We start from the raw sequence: 25,319 nt of genomic DNA, 5'->3' as shown, positions 1-25,319 counted from the left end.
GCCTTGGCTCTAGTGTGATTCCTGAGTCAGAGTGAGTTTCTGTGTGTGTGTGTGTGTGTGTGTATGTGTGTGTGGGTGTGTGTATTGGGGGGGGGGATAGAGGGATGGCTGTAAATCCAGCAAACTTTGTCAACTTTGATAATACGATGTGCACGTGCTTACTATAAATACACACTAATGATTTCAGTAGACGTCTTAAGAATAGTTGTGCTGATATAGTTGCTTTAGGCCATTATTCATATTGAAATATACTGTAAAATTGGAGATTTTGTGATGTGGAAATTTTTGCTCATTTCAATCAACCAGAAACTAGTGCAAAACTAGAAGCATGCGAATAATTTTGCAAATTGTATGTACCACTCTATGGAATGTTCTTGATTTTGTGGAATTAAAAACATGAGAAATTCATCTTTCTCAGCAGAGCGCAAAAAAAAAAATATCCACTTTTACAGTACCGGTACATATAGTTAAAATGGATTGACCTTTAGTTATTGTTGGAGCAGAACATTTGGGCGAAAGCACATTGAGGTCCATGCAGGTCCCTTGCAGTGAAGTGTCACTTCTGGATCCATAGTTTGGTGAATATAAGAAAAAGTAAAGAGATTGTGTAAAATGTGTAGTGGAGAAATCATCATTACAAGGTTCTTACAAAGTATGTGTGTTAGTTATGTACCCAGGCTGGATTTATATCTTCTTCTTCTTCTTCTTCTTCTTCTTCTTCTTCTTCTTCTTCTTCTTCTTCTTCTTCTTCTTCTTCTTCTTCTTCTTCTTCTTCTTCTTCTTCTTCTTCTTCTTCTTCTTCTTCTTCTTCTTCTTCTTCTTCTTCTTCTTCTTCTTCTTCTTCTTCTTCTTCTTCTTCTTCTTCTTCTTCTTCTTCTTCTCAACAATATAGAAATTACATAAAACACAGTAACACTGAGCATCACATCGCAGTATATTCAGTAATTACCTCCACCAAGGGAGGAGGTTATGTTTTCGTTACCGTTGGTTTGTGTGTTCATTTGTCCGTGTGCAAAATAACTCAAAAGGTAGTTAACAGATTTGAATGAAACTTGCAGGAAAGGTTTAGAACGATACAAGTAACAAACCATTAACTTTTTGGTAGTGATCCAAGAATTTTGGGGGAATTTATGAAGGATTTTTGACATTTTGGCAGGTATGGTCAATGAACTTGGAAGTTCAGGCTGCGCGTATTGAGGTTTGCATGCGCGCACTAAAGTGCATGCTCTGGTTTCTGCTAGGGCAAGGCGCGCCGTACAGCTGAGGGTTTATGACGTAACAAAGGCTTCTATATTGGGAAATCGGGCGACTTTCAGCACACAATGCTATAAGTACGTATGGGTGGAAATCATTGATATCTCTATGGAAGAACAAGATCAGTGGTGGAAATGAGCTGCATGCTTGGCGGAGGTCTGCGCTCTCAGAGTGCTTTTCTAGTTATATATGGAATTAAACAAAGGCAACACAGTTCAAATAATATAAAACAGCAGAGAAATAAAAGGTAGACATATATTATTTGAAATGAAAAAGGTATCTGTTGTCATGATGATGGTACTCATATTGGAGATATGGTGTTCTGTTTATTATTATGTTTTTGATGATTATATACATGTCCTAGAATAGTATAGGACTGTCAAAATGTAATTGATCAAAATCCATGGGGGGGGGGGTCATCCACCATTTTAACTCTTTTCCTTTTAAAGATATCTGATATGTCGAACACAGACATATCAGATATGTTTCTGTCCAATGTCAATGTATAATATGTATGTGCCGTCATGCATTACATTCTCTTTGCTGCATCCCCCCCCCCCCCACACACACACATGCACATACATTTAGGACATTCACAATGAATAGGGCCTGATGAGGAACAAGGTAGTAATTAATATCTAACAAATTTCATATTAGTCTTTATAATTGTCATGTTTAATACTGATTTTAAATAGATATGTTTAACAATATTTTGGATTTTTTTTTTAATTCATTTTTTAAAGGAAAGCATGTAAGGCAGATTCTGAAGAACATATTTGCCATTGCAGGTTTCAGCTGTAATAATAGTGCAAAGGCAGCAATATCCAAGCCCAGTATCAAAGCCATCAATTGATAATTTCAAACAAAATCTTTTGTCATGCTCATGGCCCCGCAGGATTGTGAAATTATGTAAAATCAATTATATGTGATTTTCATATACTTTACAAACGGGGTAAATACATCTCCCCCTCCACCACCCCCTTCCCCATTATTGGCTGAAAAAAAAAAATATATGTATATATATAATACAACATGTAATATATTATTTCGAGATATATATATAGTAGGTGGCTATACGCCTACATTATTTTCCCAAACTTGATATAATGAATATTACATCTTCAGTTAATTATGATAATTATCTTGTGCTTGATGCCATTTTGCCTGATATATGTATACAGACAATATTACTAATTTGTCAGGATGGAAAATAAGAGCTAAAAAGATCAAATTTGATTTTTTTAAGCACTTGTGTGAGATGATATAAATTCACATTGGAACAGCATGTACGGGGGTTTTAAACTTTGCGCGTGTCGATTTCTTGGTGTCATGTAGCTGTTATCCATCGTGGAATGAAACCAGATTTCTCATTGGTTGATTCTGGGAAGACTTCCGGTATCAAAGACGGCGTAAAATCCCATAAATGAACACTATTCAACACATCTTTCTGCATTATCAGGGCAGATTTGTCTATTGCCTCAATGCTGGGCATAGAAAAATATGATTACTTGCAATCTAATACTGATAAAATTCCTTTCAATGAATTTATCATTGAGCCAATCAAATTGAGTGATTTTCCACGTACATCACGGACTCACATGTCGGTGCATGCGCAATACCCATGCCCTGTTGTTATTTACTCCATCGAGAGCTGCTGGCTGGATCGAGCAAGCTTGCCGAACCGAGTGTGAGCTTGTGTCGAACGGGGGTTATCTCAGTTCAAGTCAGTCGAATCTTTTTTTCTGCCAAAATGTCGCCCAAAGTTTGTCGAAGTTTCCATCACGCTGTGGTCGTCATGCATCAATCTGGTAAATGCTAACGGTACCTGAGGAAACAACCATGGTGAGTCATGTGTTCTCTTCAAATATCAGGGGGAAAGTGATCTTTAAACGAACTTCGTAACTGTTTTTCTTCAGACCGACGACCGCAGAATTGAGAAAAGAAGTGTGTGGAAATGCCAGTATTCGGTCACTCGTCTTGTGCACGTAGACGCCAATTAAAAGTTAAATAATGTCAGCTGTCTAACTTCTCCTCTTTCCAGAAATGATGACAGTATTCACTAATTGATTTGTCAAAGTTTAGACGTGATATTTTCAATACAGTAAGAAGAATATCGACCTTTTTCCTAGAATTGGTACTGTATGTACCTATGTCAATGTCATTGCAGATTCTGAGTCTGACTTGAATCTGATTTTTTTCTTTTCTTTTCTTTTTTCCCTAGGTTTACTATGAATGGCCATGTGTGTATTGTTACCATCTACTCTCATTAGTATTATAAGTGCAGTTGGCTGTTCATTAAACAAAACAACAATGTGAACAACATACATTTCAACCTAATAAAACCAATATTGTGTGCCAGTGGCAGTGCAGTGATGCACCAGCCATAGCCAGTTCTGGAAGCACGAGCAACTCACTCAGTCATCAGTAGCATGGAAATGACGACACTGACTGAACTGAGTTGACACACTTTCTTTTACGATGTTCCTGTACCACCTACAAAATTCAGTCCAGTAGATTCTTTACGTCGTAATTTGTTTGGGTATACTCACTAGACATAGTGTAAATGAAATGTGTTATTTTGAAAGTACAATTACTTGTGTAGGCCTCGTGCTAAATTTAATGTCACTTTTTTTTGTGTGTGTGTAGATTTTGCAGCGCATTAAGTTATTATCAGTAATGTAGGATCCAACGTACAGTTTTGACTGTAGATCTGCCTTCTCGTTGTCAAGTTAAGATGTATCCACTTTTATTTACAATCTTGTGATGCCACTTTTGTTTCAGTTACTCTTCCTTCATTTTTACCACTGACAATATGAGAATATTTGACTTTTCTGTTCCCTTTATATGTCACATGATACAGACATTTGTCAATATCTTACAACAATTGAACGACACTATGCAGTTACATACTAGTATCTTGCACTTTTGATAACATAAATCAACTTCATTCGAGACTGGATAAAATGTGCTCTAGAAATTTCTGCTTTGAAATGCCAATTCCTGTATGCTGTGCTGTGAACAAAGTGTCAGCCAGTCACTAAATTGTAACCTATGGCCATTATTCTATCATAGACATTGATGTCAAACTCATGTATAGAAATATCACTGAGAAAAAAGAAAAGAAAAAAAAAAGAATGTTGAACTAGAAAAGCACTTGGAGAGCACAGACCTCCACCAAGCCAGAAACTCATTTCCACCCTTATAACACGCATGCAATTTCCCAAAATAGAAGTTTTTTGTTTACACCATTGCGCGGCGCCTTGCCCGAGCAGAGCAAGCGCTTTACTACGCGTTTGTAAACCTCCATCACGAGCCGCTTGAACCCCAAGTTCGTTGACCTTGTATTACTTGATATGTCAAAAGATGAAAATTCCTTCAAAAATCCATAAAAATTCCTCGATCCCTACCAAAATTGAATGGGATGTTCCTTGTGTCAGTATCCACATTTTATGCAAGTTTTGTTTGAATCCGTACACAACTTTTTGAGTTATTTTGCAAACAGACAAACCAACACCGATGATCACTTAACCTCCTTCCTTAGCGGAGGTGATAATGCAGTAGAATGTAGAATTCAATAGGAAAAGATATCACATAGGTGTCTATGGTGCAGAACGAGTGTCATTCGTCAGTTGTTGGCTAATGCCATTCTGAAGGCATGTGAAAATCACCGCCTTTGCCACATGACTGCAGAATTTTTACAAAGTAAACATGCTTTGCATAGTAGGGATGGGGGACCATGAAATGATAAAATGCTAAGATTCTATATCAGGGCTTCACTCCCTTTGTTGTGAATAATGTGTAATATGATAAATTTGAATGTCTATGGCTATGTAAGTGTTGAATGACTTTGAAGAATACAGTGTAGTATTGACATGTTGTGTACATGGTACCAAACAATGGAAAGTCTACAATGTGCAAGCACTGTAATTTAGTGTCGTACTCTTGTGACCGAGCAAAATATTTGATGTTCCCATTAATACAGGATGCTAGATGACTCATGGTTGCCATATGGCTCACTATCGATCATCACATAGTGAATCCCTTCTCAGAATGATTAGTAAAAATGATGGGGACCCGATTGCTGGCTGTTCCAATCGCTGTGCTGGCCAGTACACATGTACCTGTAACACCTTTGTAATACCCAACTCGAAAATATAACCCAGTACTACCTGCAGGAGGTATACTTACGTGGGTTTACTTGGGTGTAGAGACATATTATAAGCATCTGCTTTTATGTGCCCCTCATCACTGTTTGTCTCTGATATGGATTGTACTTCAGTACCATCCATAGGCCCCTATGTATGACATGCAACTTTCTGCTCTGTTTCTGTTTCGTGTAATTGTTGTATCTTGTGAATGAAAAACTAATTGTACAAATTTGTTATCATTTTTTGCATCTTTTTCTTCTTCTTCTTTTTTTCATTTCACAGAACTCCCTTGATTCTGAACCACCATACAGTGGTAAGTGCTAATTCATTTTCTCGATTTAGTGAGATTGAGGAGCTCTCTGACACTTGATAGAATGCATAATTTGCTGACATTGATGTACAGTGTACTTGAAAACAAAAGTTTATGTATACCTTATGCGGTTCATGTCATGGAACTGTGTTAGCATTTCTTTTTTTTCTTTTTTTAATCCAGATGTGTTTAAAAAAAGAATGAGAATTTGCGTGACAGTTTCAAAATCACAAATTATTTTGGTCTTACATGCATGCAGTAGTGACTACAACAATTTTAGATGAAAATCAAACTGTGCAGCTGTTCTTGATGGACTCCTTGCCATGAAATTATTTTTTCCCCCTTGAACTCTGTTCTTCTGTCATGGAACAGGCAGTGTGATGGCTAGGTACAAATGCAAATGGACTTGTGGCACCTTAGACTTAGTATGCTGAGTAGTGTACATGTAGCTTATCTTCATCTGAAAATCTTTGTCCCAATGCAATATTCACATCAAGAAGAAGTCCACTTGTGCAACTGTAAGGCAGCTGAAATTTAGGGCCTGTACTAGTGAAAATTCAAGGAATATCTTAAGTGCTCTTTCCAATTGATGACATGCTGTTCTGATGCTGCATGTAAATGCTTTGTGCTGTGGAATATTGATGACAGGCCAAAGGATGCTAGTATTGCCAAATATCTTTACTCCTCAAACGATGATGAGGATGATGATGAGGATGAGGATGCTGATGGTGATGATGATGATGATTGTGATGATGATGATGTTGATGGTGATAATGATGTTGTTCTGATGGTTGGATGCCAACCTGTAATTGTACATCCCAGCGTTAATTGAAATGTTGCATTACTGCTACCAGGTTTGGGATCGGGAGGATGTTCCACACTGCCCTACCAGTCACGATCCCAGATGGGGGAGTATATGAAGGGCGGGGCCGACCCCCTTCTCAGCCAGGACCCCCATAGTGTACACCCTACCTATAGCAGCATGACTGAAAATGAAGCTGTGAGTACAATGTCTCTGCATTATTGTGGTAAAAGTGTGTACAGGGCTACAACGACACATAGATCCTGTTTAAACATTGACAAAAGTAGAACATTTTCAGTAGTAACAAATCAACAGAAATACAGAATTTCTGTTTAATATAATCGGTTGAAAAATGAAAGCAGCTTGCATTTTTTTTTTTGAAAAAGCCATGAAGCATGAAAAACCTAAGCTTTTCCTGAATGATTCCTTCAGAAGATGACAGGAATTATTCATTTCAAAGTTATCATCTAGCATCAGGAGGCAGATGCAATGTCCGATAAAATCAGGAATGCATTTGTTAAACTTGGGAGAACAGGCAAATATATCGAAGATTAATTTGTAGTCTTTTTCCTTCCCTGCTCACCAGAGTTCGGATTTCCCAGAAGAGACCCTAATGCCCTCAAGCAGCCTCTACAGCCTGTACCTTCTGCAACCCAACGTGGATTCCTCGCCGCGGCCAAAGGTAGAGGGCAGCCTCCCCTCCGCCTCGGCGGCTGACGGGGAGCAGAAGGGCGCCAACGGGCGGGCAAGTGATTCGGAGGAGAACATCGACGTCCTCACGCTGGACAACCACACCCAGCAGTCTCCCGACACCAACGGGCTGAACCACGACGCCCTCTTTGAGGGGATGCCCTTCTATGAGTTGAAGGGGAGGGAAGTTGGTAAGCATCTCGGCTTCAGACACCTTACAACCCTGTGGTTCTTTTCTTTGTGGTCTTGTCCACTTTCCCATGTTGTACAACCAGTGTCAGACATGTTTTAAGAGTGTGTTTTTACTGGACACCTTGTATTACTTCTTGTTACAGCAAATTTTTGTTACCTGCATCACCTTGCATTGTACTACTACCCGAACTGCCTCTACTGACAAATAGAATACAGTGTAATGTAAGATGCAGCGAGGGAATCTTGTAAATTACTGTACACTGTATACGCGGAATGTTTCGCGAGGTTTTTATCTTCGCGAATTTCGAAAGTCAGCTGCTATTCGCAAAATTAAAAACACACAAAAATATGGACTCGAGTGCCGATATGAATGTGACGTACGCGTATACATTTCTCCGCTCGGTACAGGACTCCACAATTGCAAATTTAGCCACTCGCGAAATTGTCGGGAAGTCCCAATTCGTGAAAATTAAGACTCGCAAAATATATGGTGTATACAGTACTGTGAACCAGGAAGTCGCATAATATAGGTCACAGATCAGTTTGCACGCACGCTGTCATGTGGGAAGGTAGGTAAATTACCAAGATGGCGCCAACCAGCCCGAGATGAAAAATGTACACACTGCAGTACGCAGAGTATAGTTTGTTGTGGCTTCCGGCACACTGCGAATTTTGTTACACTCTCTGTTTCTACTGAAAATCATCCCCCCCCGCATTATCTCACATAGACCACCTAAAAAGAAGGCCAAGGGATCACTGCGCATTACCCACTGTGTGATGTGTTCCTACTAAAGAAAATTTGTAACATTACCCACGTTTTATACGTGAAATTTTTATCATTCAATAGAAACACACTCGTAGAGAAAAGGCTTCTAAACCATGCCACTTTGTGTTGTAAATGCACACAGCTCTTTTAAAGGTAAGTCTTCAAGTGTGTGGATGTATTACAATGATCACATCTTTTGGTGCACTGCTGATTTTGCTCTCTTTATTTTCTTCTCCATGGACATAGGTCCCTGTGCGTATTGCACCATGTGGCGTGCGATACGCTTCCTGTCCTACTGCGGAAACTACCCCTTCTGCAGCGTCCAGTGCACCAAGAAGTTTGCCGTGTACAAGCGAGAGAAAGGGGAGCTACTCGAGAAGACGAGCGGGGACCTCAACACCAGCCTGAACAACTTCAAGGTGAAACCGCAGTTACTTGCACATCAATGAGTTTGAGTTTAGAATCATTTCATGCAGCCACGAAGGATTAAATGAAGTGCTCATGAGCAAACATCATGTTGGCCAATGACTGATAGTCCCCTACAAGAACAAAATAGGGAGAAATTCCAGTGACTAAAATATTATGCGCAGCTTCTACTACTTGCATACTTGAACCAGGGACTTTGAGATTGAGCGTCTGGGGACATATCCACATGGCCACCATAACTCCTCCACATTGGCTGATTGTGACATACGAAAATGATATAGAAATTAAGATGCCAGTTTGAAACTTGACCAAAATGTGTAGCAGATTATGCTTTTTTGAACTGTGGGCCATTGATACGATGCTTGAGTGATTATCCTTTTGTGTTCATGTTGCAGAGATAGCATTGTGGCTTAAATCCTGTTTGTTTGTTTGTTTGTTTTCAATTACTGTAAAAGTGGATATTTTCGCGCGACTAATTTTTCGCGCTAGGCCGGGTCAGAAGAGTTTCGCGTGTTTTTAATTCCGCGGAATCAAGACATCACGCACAGGAACGTATGGCAAGCAAAAATATTCGTGTGTTTTTATTTTCGCGCTAGTTTCTGGTTGCGCGAAATGCGCAAAAATTTCAACACCGCGAAAATTTCCACTTTTACAGTACTGGCGCCAGTGAGTGGTACATGGGATACTAAACAAGCACACAAACATGTACACACTTATACACAAATGCACACATATACACACATTATACTCTAGAAACATGTAATATGCCTTGTTCACAGATATGTACAATGCATACGTGAATTCATCCAGGGTCCTGTAAAAACACAACTCATGGTTGTTAATTGCAAACCAAAGTATTCAGTCCTGATGCCAAAAAAAAATTGTTTCATGTAGAGAAGATGTTAACTATCAGGAGCTAGTTAATATTTTGTTTCTTTTTATGATCATAGAAGCCTCAGATATGAGCATGATGTGATGTTTCTTGACCAATTATGTCTGTGATTGACCAAAATATACTGTACCTACTGATTGTGGATTTTCTTTTGGAATTGCGTTCTTGGTAAAGGTTCCTACCCTTTTCGAGGAGCACAAACCACAGCCCCTGTTCCCCCCAAGGAGGGACCTGTTTCTCAATGCCAAACATTCCACATCCGTCAATGTCAACGGAGTTGCCAATGGTCACATGACTAACGGACACAGCCAGCAGTTTGATTGGTCACTTTACCTCCAGGAGCACGACACCGAAGCGGCTCCCACCCGCTGCTTTTGCCATGTAAGTTTCAGCTAGGAAACCAACAATGTAAAATGTGATAGGCATAGAGAACATCCAAATCACTCGCATGCTTGGTATGTACAACCATCTTTTCAAATTACATGGTTGATATTGATTTCAAATGTGTAGCTGTAAATGCCCAGACCAAACTGTCATACTCTTATTACAACTGATTGACAAATAGCCCATCAGAAGAATAAAGGACCACAGATTATTCTGTATTTTTTAGTGATATCTGATAAAAATAATTGGCATCCATACATGAATGGCATAATTTTCCATAATTTTTGTCATGACCGTTACTCAAAAACGCTGAATAATCAGTGAATATTTGTGTCAACGAAGGGCAATTTGTCTATCAGTTGCAATAAAAAAAATACTTTGACGCAAGAGTTACTAATTTGAATATACATGTACTCTTGCTTTCCTTATTTGTACATTGCTATGATAAAAATCCTGCAATATGAGTTTAGTGCTGAACTCATTCATCACATATAAAAATGTATATCATATACATATACATATATACACATTGCATATTGTACTTTCATTTCATTTCATTTCATTTCTTTTCATTCTCTTATTTAAGCATGGCAACATACTTCAGTCCAGAGAATGTTCTTCAGCAGGTCCGTGCGGATAAAATACAACATAAATATACATGCATCAGAAACGAAAAACTTACGTAATCATAAGGAGTATCTTCTAATCTTAATATCTTGCAAATTTCACCACTTTTGACCTTTCCAGGCACCTCTGTCTCAAGAATGGAAGGGAAACATGACCGGTGCCATGATAGAGGTCCATAATCGTGACCCTGACGAGTCTGCCGACAGCTTCTGGGTGGCCAGGGTCATTCAAATGGCTGGTATGTCTCCATCCACAGCTTAGGCAGAACTAGAAATTTGATTAGACATTTTAGGACAGCCCAGAGAGTCATATTTCTGGATACATAAACATGCCCTAGTCAAGTTTGTAAGGCCCGATTCATAGTGGATTTTTGTTGTTGTTGTTTTTTTTTATGGTTTTTTTTATTGCAGCATGGCCTGACCCCGATGAGTATACTGCACATTACTACTGGATGTGTATCTGTAATGTCATTAGGAATTTCTGACTTCGCTTCTTTGTTTTCTTGCTCTCCCTCAAAGATCGTAGAATGACAGAAACACTGGAGATTTGTTCATATATAGCATGCCAAGTCTTTCAGCACTCACCTGGAACTATGTAGATTTGCATTCACCTGGTGTAGAGAATTCCACACAATTTGTCAAGTCACGACTGATATGTGACAAACCAATTCCGTCAGAATCTAACTTATGTCCAGCAAAAAGCAGTATCAAATCCGTAGACTCATGTTTGCGTGTGAGCTGCATGTGTTTTGAATGAGACATGGTGGGAAGTGCAGAAGTACGTTTTTCTCTCTCAAGAAAAACAGTTGCTATTAACAGTAGCTGTAATTGTATCATGAGTCCTATAGGAGAGTGAGAAAGAGTTGATAAATTTTATTTTACTGATTAATGTCAGGCACTAAAGACAAGAGCACTTGTTGCTTTTCACCCTGAACCAGGTTACAAGGCCAGACTCAGGTTTGAGGGCTATGGAATGGACAGTAGCCAAGACTTCTCCATCCACCTCCTGATGGCTGAGTGCTATCCGGTCAATGGAGCGGTCAAGATGGGCAGAGTCATGAAGCCGCCCAAAGGTAGGGCTCGGATTGTTTTATTCCTCTTCTTTTTTATTTTAATTGACAATGAGGAATTACACTCTCTGTGTTAAAATCTGCTATAGGGACCTGCCTTGTTGGGGGAAAAAAATGTCATCGCCATGTTTGCATTTCTGAGACATGTTGAATTGAGGATTAGAGTGTAATCCCCATGGCAGAATATTTTGTGACAGGTTGTTGTACAACATTTAGATATGGCACGTTCGATAAAACATGATATCCTTGATATTCAGTAACAGAGTTAATTTGAATTTAGTGGATTTTTTTTTTTTTTTTTTTTGGTAATATATTAGCTGAGTGTGTGGTATCATGAACATGGACTGAACCTTTCAAAAAGACAAGTTATTGATCCCGATTCTAACTATCTGTCTCTATTCAGGTGTGTTAGCAAGACTGGGCAGTAATTGGCAGGAGCATTTAGCCAGAGTGGCACACTCTGGAAGCCCCACGATACCGCTGCCCAAGAACAAGGTATGGATCAGTGTGAGTCTTGGTTATAACACGAGAAGACGGACCAACACTGTCATGAGTACACAGTAGTCACAGCATGCATTTTTAATAGGCCAGTTTACTAATATATGCACAGATCTTTAAAGGTAGGGGATACCTTTTACAGACCTCCCAAAATGCAGCAAAACATTAAATATGAACCTCAGGGGACTTGTTTAGGCCACTGCTTAGAAATTTGGAAGTCAACAGTTACCTAAAATTTGAATAATGCACAAAACTCAACTACTCAGTAGTTCTGTGTGTCAGCCACACTTAAGCCTTTTTGTTGCAGTCTTCTGTATTTTTTTTTTTTTATCTATAAACACAAATCTAAAAGTATAAGAGCTGATGTAATAACATATAGAGTGTGTGGCAAGAATGTATGTAGAAATGTTTGTAAGTTTTGATGAACTTTCTTCACAAAATATACATGATGGACACACATGCAGTTCATGGGTCTGCAAAGGTAGCCTAGTAATGTACTGGAATTTACGGTGAGCCCCGAAAAAAATTCAATCCAAAATCTAACGGTCAATAAAAATGTACGAAATGTTACCTTCCACTTTCAATACTTTATGGGAGTTTCTAAAATGATACTCTCTTCAACATACCACTGTGTTTATACAACTCTTCATTTACGGCATGCAAATGGGATTCCCTACCTTTAATTTTGCACACGGCCGCAACCTCGGGCAAACAAAGGATACGAGCCTGCAACGTCGGCTTCTGCAGCCGTCCCCGACACATCCCCACATGTAGACTTACGTGTATGTTGTGTAAATCAATTCCCAACCTTAGATGAGGGAGAATTCTGCTGTGATCAAACGCAATTTGGACTATAGTTTCGATTTTGTTGAATTTTGGTTTCGATTTTGTCTTCAGTAGTTTCTGAAAATGGATGGAAAACACTGCTGCTATGGAACATGCAACAGTATGACCGCCTCACTTCATACTTCAATGATTTTAAGCATTATGATTGATTGTAAAATCTAAACTTCTCAGAACTTTTTTTTTGGGGGGGGAGGGGGTGTAGACAACGAATCTCTCATAATCGATATGTTTCAAAGGATTTTTTAAAGTTAGACTCAGACTGATTAGACTTCATGAAGTAGAATGACGATTTTGACCCATTTTTCTATTAACAATAACAGTTTGGCCCTAGCCCTAGATAAACTAGATCTAGAGTAGATCTAGAGGTAGACCTAAAAACAAAAACAATGATAGACCTACCCTCCCTGACATTCGCTGTAGGCAACATTTATTTCCCCCATTGACTTATTCATCATGACCCAGGTCTGGTACGTTGGTTTGTTGAGGTATGTCCGGTCCTTTTGCGTCGGCCTAACCTCACCAAGGAAAACACAAACAGGGCTCATGTCCGAAACCTCATTGAACTTCAGGCTTGAAACATTCCCATCCGTGAAAAGATGGTAGTCCTCAAATGACTTGTATCCCTTTAGCTTTTTCCAGTCATAGCCAGTCCGATTGATGATCAGGTAGTTGAACATGTCAAAGAGTCCAAAATCTGGAATACTCTCGAAGTTGGATGTAAACCCAGCAAGCTTGGTAGGATTGGAGAATGAGCAGCCAACCCGAGCGAGCTTCTCCTGCATTGACCGGCCGGTGTCCGCCCGGGAGAGGTCGGGATCGATGGGCAAATCCAAATCGGCTATGGCAGTTGCAAGTTTGATGAGTTTCTCCTTGTTGTAGCTGCTTGTGCTCACACCTCTATCCCTCAAATACTCAGTTAATTCCTTAACTGTCCAATCCTTCCATGGCTTGCTCAAACTTTGGCTAGAACTTGAAGCTAAAGCCATCACAAAGCAAGATCATAGCAAACAAAATTTGTCGATTATCCGCAGCGAGTAACGATTGTAGACAATACATGCGTGAATGTAAAAACAATGTGGTGTCCACGCTTTTGCTTCCCCGAGTTAGTTACAATCACTAGGGTCGCGTGGGGTGTGACATCATTATGCATATCATTAGTAAACTGGCCTATTTGTGTGTAATGCAAAAACTTTAAAAATCATTTAAATTCAAAAGTAATTTTATCATGGCTATTTACTCTAAATAAAACACTAAATAAGCAGTGTTTAAAAGTCAGTGTAACTCGAGTGTGTATGTCCATGAGTTTTATCATGACTATTTACTCAAACACTAAATCGGTGTTTATTTACGTGGATAAAGGACAAATTGTAAATCAGCTGCTACCTTAAGAGTCAGTCGGAAACTTTCAGATTTCTAACCAATGTCATTGTGAAGCTTAATTAATCTGGCTGATAGACATACAGGTCATAATGTTGTTAACCCTTTGACCACCACAGGACTACCTCCAATGCAAGTTCAAGAAGGGCATGCAGCTGGAGGCGGTGTATAAGCGGCAAATCTCCCACACCATCGTGGGGACGGTCATAGAGACAGTGGCCAACCGCATCCACGTGCAATACGAGAACTGTAAGGATCCTAGCAAGGACTTCTGGTTCCAGGAGACGTCGCCCTGGATCCACCCCGTCGGCTGGTCACAGAGAGTCGGCCATCCTATCATCGCCACTGCTGGTATGAGGGCACTCTCTCCTTGGCAACAGAGAGCTCTTTTGTTGATTTGAGTTCAGGCAATGGAATACTGTCAAAGAACAGATGTTTGCATAAATTAATATAGAGTGAAGATGTGAAACAGTATGAGCTATGAATACAGTGCACAATATAAAGCTGAACATTAGTAAAATAATTTGTATCAATTACATCTAGATTTTGGTGCAAAATTAGTGTGAAAATTATGAAGAAGAAACATTTTTCATTATATTTCAGAGCTTGGAAAATGGAAAGAAATACAAGCTGCACAGGCCACTTTTGTAGGAACAGACATTCATAAAAAAATTGATGAGTTTGCTGCAAGAAAAGGCAAAAATAATGGACCATATGCTCTATTCTAATGAAATGTGATTTGCAGTGCGAGTGACTGCATCATGTGAATGGAAGAGTATTTCTGTTTGAACTCTTGGACGTCTCGATGTTCGCCTTGTGTACCGTGTCATGAAAGATCAAGTAAATTGAGAGCATTGGGTGAGGAGAGTGACAGCTAGAAAAGATCTGTCTCACTGAAGAGTGATTGATTTCCATTTACTGCAGCATACAAATCAGAAGCTTTGGACAAAGGGAGGAACAAGATGGGTGGCCCCGAAGATGCCCCGTGGGAGATCTTCAAGATGGTGAGTTTTCACATCGTGCTTGGGATCAGGATCCAGACCCCAAGTTAATTCAAGGGATGTGTGCCCAGATCTATGACATATTTGACCTCACATCCTTTGTAGAGGTTTGTGCTCTCCAAGTGCATATAGTTTTAACTGTTTTGTGTAAAGTTTTACCATGTCTACCTTTTGTTTTTGCAGCTTTGATGTTTTAGCGGTAAGAAGAATTTTGGATAAGAGGAGATGTGCAGAAGAATGGACTGTCATGTCATTTTGATCATAGTAAAGATAATTTAGAGTTACACTTCTCAAACAAGATCTGTAGTATCTATTGTTGCTGCTTTTCATTGAAATATATAACAGCCGCCGTCGCATGAGGACACACAGTTCAGGGTGGGGATGAAGCTGGAGGTGGTTGACCCCCTGCACCTTGACACCATCTGCGTCGCCACGGTGATGCAGGTTCTGCGGGAGGGATTTCTCATGCTGGCCGTGGATGGCTGCATGGAGGACAGCAGCAGCTGGTTCTGCTGCCATGATACCTCCCCGACTCTCCTCCCCGTTGGTTTCTGTGAATACCACAAGATTGACCTCCAACCACCCCAGGGTTAGTACGGAAGTGATCTATCACTTGGTCTACTCCCACTTTGTCTAGCAGCCATATTGTCTCAACCCACATGGTCTAATCCTGTTTCATCAACAACCAGTTTGTCTTATGACCATTTAGTCCAATTGCCACTTACAACATGTAGCCTCATTACCAAATGTGACAGGCCGTGATTGATGTGGATGCCGTGTCACATTTTTAAACTGTCAATAAATTTGCCACGGCAGTCACAGTGCCGATGAGAAACCTAGGAGGCCCTAATAAAATGGAGTGAACGCCACAAAATGTGACAGCGCAATATAGGCTGTAACAAAACTTAGAGGTGGGCCTAACTGCGACCAGCCCCAACGTGCAGCGTTGGGGCTGCGCCGTTTTCGCATTCAGATCTGAATGTTGTACAAAACGGGTGCCGTTCCGGCGCTATATTTCCTTAATTTTTCAACAAAAACTACTAGGAATACTTACATGGGTCAATTACACCTAAATGATTCACATCGGCGACTGTTTGATGCATTTCATTGCTTATGATGCAGGAAATGTTGTCTTATAAGGCAAATATCTTCAGCTCACCAATGCTCACTAAAACTCACAATCATTTGCACATGCGCACAGCATGCATTCATGCAGTGCATTGACAGCTGTATTGCTCGCTACATGATGCATATTCATTTCACCTTATATGCACTGTGCGATGATGCATTATTCATATCCTTGAGCATCCGTAACGTTGACGTCATTGTTCATGCATGCGTAGATGCGTACTAATGGATATACACGTTCAAAATAGCAGCAAAGCTCTCCACTAGGGCAGGCCGCTTACTCCTAAAAAATGTGGAAAATTTTGTAGTTTCCAGATAAATTGGTGAGAAGAACCAAGGCAATGGGGTAATGCATATTTCATTTTTTTTTTTTTATTGTCATTGTGTTTATGATAGAAATTTAGCCATGCTTTATTAGTGAAGTCGCCGTATGTGGCAATAGGGAGTTATTCGTGATTTTTAACTTCAGCTAAACTGCGGGGTAGCCGCCAGGACCGCGCCACAAGGCGCGGTCTCCGGGGCTAAGGTGGGCCATACAATGCGAGTCTAGCGTGACCAGACGCTGTGAAAACGGTGTCTGATAGCTACATGTTCATTGGAGCAAGGACTAAAGCAAACAAGACTAGAATGCCTGAGATTCAAAGGGAGCTGTTGGATAGTTGCTGCCATCTTCATTACAATGATCAACAATGTAAAGCTAGTTAACTGTAATCAAAGTAGATTGCATATTCATGTGCAAGTTTCTGAAGCTAGCCAGCAAGTAAACTTTGTCTTGAAAGAATACGTATGTAGAGCGTGGAACAAGTCAGGAACAGTGGCTGAATCGAGAGATGATCTGAGATTGACATCGTGCAGACCATTTTCGACATGCCACATGAATCAGTTGTATTTGGATGTTTGGAACATGGTGGATGTGTAAGCAAGGGTACATGCAATAGCACCCTCTAAGTCCTAAGTCCATTTCCCTTGAAGTATCACACATTATGATGTGTCACCTTCTTGAATCTCAATGTAATATTTCCTTCACATTTCTGCACGTGCCAGGCTACGAGAATCACTTTGATTGGGTTGACTACCTCAGGATCACGGAATCTGTTGCTGCACCTATTGAAATATTCCATCAGGTAATGTGGCCCTCTAATTTGACCTTTGAACCCCGGGGCTGTCCATGGTAGTGTGCTTCTAAGGCACTTGAGTCTTCATCTTGAGAGCTCAATGTGGTTACAAGCAATTCTGTTTTAGGTTGTAGATGGTGTGTGGTACATTGTGCGCATATGTATATGTCTTGTCCATCTTCAAAGGAATTGATGGTACATGTTGTTTCTGTGTTGAGACCTAAAAAAAAAAATGAGCAAATGTGAATGATTGATATGCAGTGTATGTACCATCCAGCTGTCATTCATTGTCTGTTAGGGACAAAGTCCATGAGATTCAAGTATACTTTGTATCTCCCCTCCCCATCCAGGCCTGAAAGAGAAGTACTGTGATAAAGTCTTCTTTATCTAGGGTAGCCTCTTCAGTATTGCCACTACTCTACCAGAGGGCCCTACCATTATAATTACCCTGGCATTGCCAGGCACCCATTTATACACCTGGGTCGGGAGGGACGTTGTGGGTAAGAACATCTTGTCCAAAGACTTAAGCACTGGGCGGGAATCAAACTTGTGTCCTCCGATTGGGAGTTGGGAGTCTTATCCACTACACATATGCAACTATGCAAGTTCTTCAGGGCTATGAATTGATAATAGTCATCCAGTGCTGAAGTGAATTCCTACAAGCATACTCATACAGTATCTCACGTTACCTCTACAGAAAACAATAGACAGAGGGTTTAAGGTCGGGCACAAGCTGGAAGCGGTCGACCTGATTGAGCCCGGCTTCATCTGCGTCACCACGGTGACCAAAGTGGCCGGCCCCCTCCTGCGGGTGCACTTTGACGGGTGGGATCGGTCGTATGACCAGTGGATGGACTGCGACTCGCCGGACATCTACCCCGTGGGATGGTGTGAAATGGTCTCCTACCCACTCCAGCCACCAAGGATACATGGTATGTCACTTGCCCACCACCTTGTAAGGCTTGCATTAAACCACTTCAAAGTATGACATTTTTTTTTTTTTTTTTTTGCATTGTCATATCAGAGAAGGCATTCAATGTCGATAGAGGTTTAATAAAGATTTAAGTAGCACTGAAGAAGTGAGTTTTGTTTGAGGTCTTTTAAATGAGGTAAACATTTTTCTTTTCCATATGTATGGGCTTATTGTTACACTGCCAATACCACTGTACATCTGATGATGCATGTGAGGCCTCTAAAAGTGCACCATTGCAGCAGTTTTGAAGTATGTTATATTAATTTTCCTAGTAGCCACAATTTTATGATAGTTGATAATCTAAAGACAATAGTTATTCTTTTTACACCCTCATGTATTGCTATTTGACCTTTGACCCTTGAGAAAGACAGGACATGAGAAAGAAGGGAATGGGAAATAATATGATGAATCAATTTGAGAGCTTGATGGTCACTGGCTCCATGGAGTTTTGGGTGAAAAATGACATGATATTCTTGGGTAATGTGGCAAAATGAAAGCTACAATCCTGGATTTTGTTCTTTTTTTTTTCTGTTGAGTAATTTTGAATCTTACTTTTAGTACAAAGGCTTTTTTGCAGCCTTGCATATGATGTAAATCAATCTTTTGTGATCAATCAATGAAAAGACCTAAAGTTGTCATCAATTCTATGTTTGCTGTGCATGTCATTGGTTTGAATCAAGTATGCACAAAGGCCTAAGGCAGCTTCACTTTTATTTAGAGTGTTGCTTGTCACAAGATCAAATGCTTGGGTAGACTTTGTAATGGGATGTTCTTCCCTAAAGGGCTACTCATGGAACAGGCATAACAAACTAATCTTGACCGTCTGCCGTCATTCACAGAGTCGCAAGACTACATCAGCATCACTCCTGTGTGTAAGCCGTCGTCGAGAAGGAAACACTATGCCACTGGCGAGAAGAGAAGTGAGTCGGGGAGCCACACTTATTTTATGAGATTGTGATGCAATTCTTTGTCATTGATGTTTCTGAAAGATTGCTCACAGATAATTTAAACCTTTGACCTTTGACCTTTTGTCATCATTTATAGAGAGTTTTGTTATTGTTGTTTTTGTAGAGGAATCAAAATATAGAAATAAATGAGGCCTAAATTGAAAAATAACTTGCCCCAAGCAATACTGAGATGAAATCAAGCAATATAATGAGCAGATCAAATTTTATTCTTGTATGCTAACAAAGTGTCTCCACGAGGGAACTCATTATAATGAATTCTATTTATTATAGAGACCATGCAGATATTGTGTTTTGTGTCAAGGGCTGGTGATTTACACAGTAATTGTAGTCCATTAGGTCTTTGTCTGAGACTTTTGGACTTCAGGATGTTAATCCAAGGGTGATGGGTGCCAGGGGTGGTGGTTACCCATGAGGGAGCTGAAATAGAATCAGTTGTGGATGATCTGACAGGATGCTGATTTGATTAGATTTCTAAAGTGACCTGTGAGAAAGGCTTCAGGACAACCTAAATTAACCAAGAACTCTTGACTGTATAATCGAGGAATAGATCTGAGCATAACAGACCACTTGATGTTGCTGTTGAGGATATTGGAAAAAATAGAGGGAGATATAACCATGCAGATTCAACTTGAGAAACATAAGGTTTTCGTGGAGTAAACTAGCTTGATTTATTCAAATTCATGAAATTCTTCCATCAAGATGTTTTCATTGCAACTGATTGACAAATTGCCCTACATCGACGTAGTCGATTTAATCTCTCAGTTCTGTTGGAAACGTGATATTGCAGTGAAGAAGTTACGTAATGAAGGTGTTAGATTGCATGTGAGTTTGCAGTGATATATAGTTTCTTATGCAGTGTATTGAAGAATTGGAATGATGAAGTAACATTGTATCACTTGCCATTTATTCCAGGAATGGCACTTGGGCCTGCTCTGGAGAGGATGCACAAAATGCATGCAGGAGACAAGAAGATGTTGCCTTCGGTTTACTCCTTCTCAGATGAGGAGAACAGCCAGGAAGGGGGTGCCATTCCACCCCCTCCCAAGAAGCAGCTGACGAAGAAGGTCCAGAACACCTCTGCCCTCAAGCTGAAGACGTCCCGCCCCAATCCAAAGCACAACGGCAAGGGGAGGCCGAAGGACGCATCCACCCACCACAACTATGCCCTGCCCTCGTCACGCGAGGGTAGCATTGCAAGAGCGGCAAGTGAATCGCAGGACCAGATCGTAGACGTCACAGGAACTGTTTCCGCAGAGCCCAATGTGGGAGTGAAAGTCACCGATTTTGTGAACGGGATCGTCGATCACAAGACGACAGAGAAAGGCGAGTTTATCGTGGAGGTTGAAAAGGGTGTAGTCAATTGTGTTTCCAAGGCGGATGCCTCTCTGTCCAGCCTGGACTCGCCACCGCTTTCGGCCGACTCCTCTTCGGGGTCCATCGGGGTGAGCGGCTCGTCGCAGCAAGGTGCTCCCGACGCTGGCAGCGGAAAACCCTCCGAGCCGGGCAAATTCACCATGAAGAACTGGTCTCACGTAGAGCACAAGCAGTGCAACAAGATTCTCTCCTCGAGACCCTTCAAGGACTTTGGCAGAGAAAAAGGTGGTGAGTTTGGGATGGAGACTTACAACTTTGAGGATGCCGCAAGCGCCCCACCAGTGACCATACCCAAGGCGTCGAAGCAGGATAAAAAGAAGAAGAAGAAAAAGAAGAAGAACAAGAAGAGGAAAGAGAGGGAAAAGGACAAAGAGGTGAAAGAGAAGCACAAGGAGAAACACAAGAAAGACAGCAGCAGCAGCAAGAAAAAGAAGAAGAGTGACAAGGAGAGGAAGAAGGAGCGGAGGAAAGAGAAGGCACGAGCGAAAGCCAAAGCCAGTCAGCTCTCGACACTCCTGAACCTACCCACGGTCATGCAGACTGATGATATGTCCACGGAGAATGTGCTGAACCACATCCTCAACGACAAGAAGACACACCAAGAAGGATTGCACCCGGAGAGGGTTTCAAAGGTGAAATTCTCCATGAACAATGTCAGTAAGCCAGCAACAGCATCGTCGGCACCAACCGTGCCTTCCGCAGCAAGCGTGGCCGAGCACTCTTCCACCAGTAAGTTGCCAACGCTGGACCGGCTCCTGACGAAGTCGTCAAGTGAGGAAACCCCCGTGAGTGTGACTCCGCTGGCAAATATCAGGAGAACGTTGACAGCAGATTTGACTGCATTTGCCACTAAGCCAGTCGTGTCTGATAAGTCATACAAGGTTATAGATACAGTGACAAAGGAGCAATCTGTTAGCAGTTCAATCGGTGCCACGGTGGGTTCTTCATTTGTTGCTGCAAAGGAATCCAGTAAGCAACATTCGCCAAGGCCGAAACCGAAAGAGGTGACCCCAAAAGATCGTCTCATGAAAGATGACAGTGGCGATGCTGATGACCCCTACCGATTTGAAGTAGAGCCAAGTGAAAATCCTCCCAGCAAATTGATGAAAGATAAAGGCAGTAAACCTCCGTTGAAGAAGGAGAGCAGCAAACAGGGGTCATCCTGCAAGAGCGAGCAGGTCGCAGCACCATCCAGCGCTGCATCAAAGTTGGCATCCCAAGCCCAGGTCCAGAAAGTGATCAAGGATGTCAACACGTCTTTGACATCTCAGCATCAGTCCAGCTCACTACCGACCACCAAAGAGCGTGCACAGATGAAAAAGAAGGAAGCGCCAGTTGGAGCTGCGCCCCGCGTCAATCAGGCCCCAGCACTGAGTCCCGAGGATGCAGCGAAACTGAGACAAATACAGAACTTCCTCATGCAGGATAAGATCAGCGACATCCTAGCTAAGCAGCAAATGCAGCGGAAAGGGCAGCTGAGTTCGGAGGAGGCATCAGCACTGGGATCCATTTCCCCTCAGGGCCTGGCTAATCCCCATGTTGGTCTGGTCAATGCGCTGGGGAGCTCTCCAGCTGTTAGTCTCCCTTCGCCTCAGCCGGGAGTGCCACGGATGCTGAGCAGTGCGGACGCTCTCGTTCAAAGCCTCATACAGCAGGCTAGTGTCGCAAACTCTTCTCCCAGGCCTCCACCTCCTCCACATCCCGCCAGTCTCCCCTTACACTCTGATCTACAGGGCAGTACCCAACCCTCCCCCACCCATCCTGGCTTGTTCCCAGGATTCAGACCCCCTTCCAATCGTGACTTGTGCAACATGGTTGCCCTGTCTAGACCACCGAAGGAGTTCTGCATGCCGGTCAATGTACGCTCCCCCTCGCCAACAGCCATGCTGTCAACTCATATCAACCCACCCCAGATGTCTCCCACTAGTCTGCCGGGTTCCAGCCCAACAGGATTGTCCCCTACCGTCAGTCGACCTCCTCCGACGTACGGTGCCCATCTCACTCAAGCCATGCGGGGAATCCCCAGGTCGCCGATGGAACCTAGAGCAGAGTTCTTGCCATTCCCATCCCAGGCCCTTGAGGCTGGCTACGGCCACAGCACAGCCCCTCAGCGTCTACCTCCCCTGCAGTCTCTCCTTGTGCAGCAGCGGTACCCCCCTCCACCACCACACCCCAAACGGGCGTCGATGCAGGGCATCCACACGCTCGGCTCAATAGTGTCTCCGACACACCCACTGTCACTCCAGCCGCCACCACCGCCAGTACCGCCCCCACCATACAACCTCCACCAGGCTATGGCCAACCAGCGATCACCCCTCCCAAGTCCCATAGGGCGTCAGGGGCACTCCTCCAGTGCCAGCAGCCCCCAGACGAGTCCAGCCACACCCAGTGAGCCCATGCCGGCACCGGAGCAGCCTGCCACGCCCGGTAGTGGGTCATCACAAACTGAGAAGATGATCAACCCTTGGACCTGGGGCATTCTGGAGGTTGTCCAGTTCCTGCAGGAGACAGGGGAAGGCTCTTGTTCTGACTGCTTCCGCAGACAGGTTAGTTATCAGACCTCAAGACAACCTCTCTAATATTTTGCAAATCTTTATCTGTATCCCAGAAAATTATTAAGGCAAGCGTCATCTATGTAGCTTATACATCACTGATGAAGCAAATTGATTTGAATGAGAACACAGCATGGAATACAGTAAATCTTGAGTAATATAGAGAAATTGTAATGTGTAGTTGTTTTTGTACATGTGATTGCGAAATCAGAGATGTTCAAGATAAAAAAGTGATGTAGTCATATGACTTTAATAGCATAATATATGGGTATAAGGTTTGCTGCTGCAACAAATAGAGCGTACTTGGAATACATTTAAGATTTACAATCTTTAAAGTTATAACGTGTCAAAAGAAATTTTTTTTAGTTGAATTTGTGTTCAAGATATTTGTGACAACCGTAAGCCATGAACTATTTAATAATAAGCAAACTGTTTGCTAAATGATTTATTTTGTATTACATACTCGCGAATGTTTCCTGAATATTGTTCTCTCACCACACCAGAACATCGATGGGCAGAAGCTGATGTCGCTGACCAAGGAGCAAATCGTGAAGCTGACGGGGATGAAGGTGGCGCCCTCGCTCAAGATCTACGAGCAGATCGTGAAGCTGCGCTCGCGGTTCCCCACGCCGCCCCCGGCCTCCAGTCCCAAGACGGAGCCGGTGGCGAGGTGATGACGACAACGATGACGGATGGATTCCCAGACTCAGAGGAACCGCTGCACCAATGTGACTGTGCCAGTCTGGCGGCCGGCGACACCCCACGGAAGCTGTTTTGCTTGGGGGTGTCCACCCGCAGAGTCATGTAATGCTGTGTCCTGCTGTCTTTGGCGAGTACGGTCCTCTCACAGCCGCAAAAGCCAGCTAAGATATCTGTTGAAATGTGTGTGTCTATTCACTCTACTCTCTCCATCTCTCTGTCTTTCTCTCTTTCTTCTCTCCCTACTTGTTCCAAAGAATAACATGGACTGTGATTGACAGATATTCAGCGTCCTTTTGTTTTGTTTTTTTAATACATCAATTTTATTTATATATAGAGGGCAGTGTTCCACGTTAGACACGAGTGCTAGTGTGAAGTGATTAGGTCAGCAATTTCTGGCAATTTTTCTCTCTCTTTTTTTGATGTGTATTTTGCGTGTGTGTATGTGGCCATAGTCCAATAGCACAGGTGTTACTAACATCAATATGAAGGCAACCACAAGTCAGGTCTGAAATTGTCTTCAATTTCTTTGTGACCGGCAGCGTTTTTAGAAGACTGTGATTCTCACGTGCCTCAGAGTGTGGTGTAGATGAAGAAATGCCAGTACTGTGGTGATTTCTGGATGGTCCATGGTGTCCTTATGTTGATTTTCTTGAGTCTGATGATCATGTGCAGTCCATTTTGAATGTACAACGTGTAATAACACCTTCAGTCTAACCAGATCCTTTGTTAATGCATATCTCAAGACATTTCGGAAATGATGTTTTTCTCAAGCAAATTTTATTATCACCTGAAATCTAATGAGACTTGTTCACTGTCACAATTCTCACATTTTTAGCTCTTATCTTAAATTTGGTTATGAAGTACCATTTAACATGGAACTGTTTCAGGCTATCATAGAGGGTTTTGTTGATAACAAATTTCTCATACAAATTTGTAGCTCAAGGTTGTTCCTTGGAATGTACAAAGCGTTCCATCACAACACTGTTGTTTTTATCTCTATCATGATTGTTCTTTACCACCCTCAGTTGCACCAAAGTGACTAGCATTTTCCAACATTTTCTGGAATGTATGTATTTGATCCTCCTGGTCATTTCATCAATAGGAAAGTCTGTCAAAATTTCAAACTGCTATTCGCACTTTTACCATGTTTGTTAGCTGCTGTAAACTGTGTCTATCTTGCCCCACAGTAATTCATTTTACAAAAGTATCTATGCATTTCCAAACT

General features: G+C 41.8%; 1 protein-coding gene across 1 annotated transcript; it reads left to right on the top strand.

The window, feature by feature from the left end:
- The first annotated feature begins 2,967 nt into the window (after positions 1–2,967).
- Positions 2,968–24,913, top strand: LOC140235260 (uncharacterized). The gene is made up of 17 exons (XM_072315293.1): positions 2,968–3,096; positions 5,685–5,715; positions 6,567–6,712; positions 7,101–7,395; positions 8,409–8,581; positions 9,655–9,861; positions 10,612–10,729; positions 11,429–11,563; positions 11,964–12,055; positions 14,401–14,632; positions 15,206–15,285; positions 15,628–15,871; positions 17,455–17,534; positions 18,223–18,457; positions 19,338–19,418; positions 20,379–23,386; positions 23,896–24,913. The coding sequence occupies exons 1-17, from the start codon at positions 3,067–3,069 to the stop codon at positions 24,064–24,066; spliced, it is 5,358 nt and encodes a 1,785-aa protein (XP_072171394.1). The 5' UTR covers positions 2,968–3,066; the 3' UTR covers positions 24,067–24,913.
- The last annotated feature ends 406 nt before the right edge of the window (positions 24,914–25,319 follow it).

Source organism: Diadema setosum, chromosome 11 (assembly GCF_964275005.1).
Source record: "Diadema setosum chromosome 11, eeDiaSeto1, whole genome shotgun sequence".
In the NCBI taxonomy this organism is placed as follows: domain Eukaryota; kingdom Metazoa; phylum Echinodermata; class Echinoidea; order Diadematoida; family Diadematidae; genus Diadema; species Diadema setosum.
The sequence above is the reverse complement of the archived record's forward strand: the minus strand, read 5'-3'. Positions and strand labels throughout refer to the sequence as shown.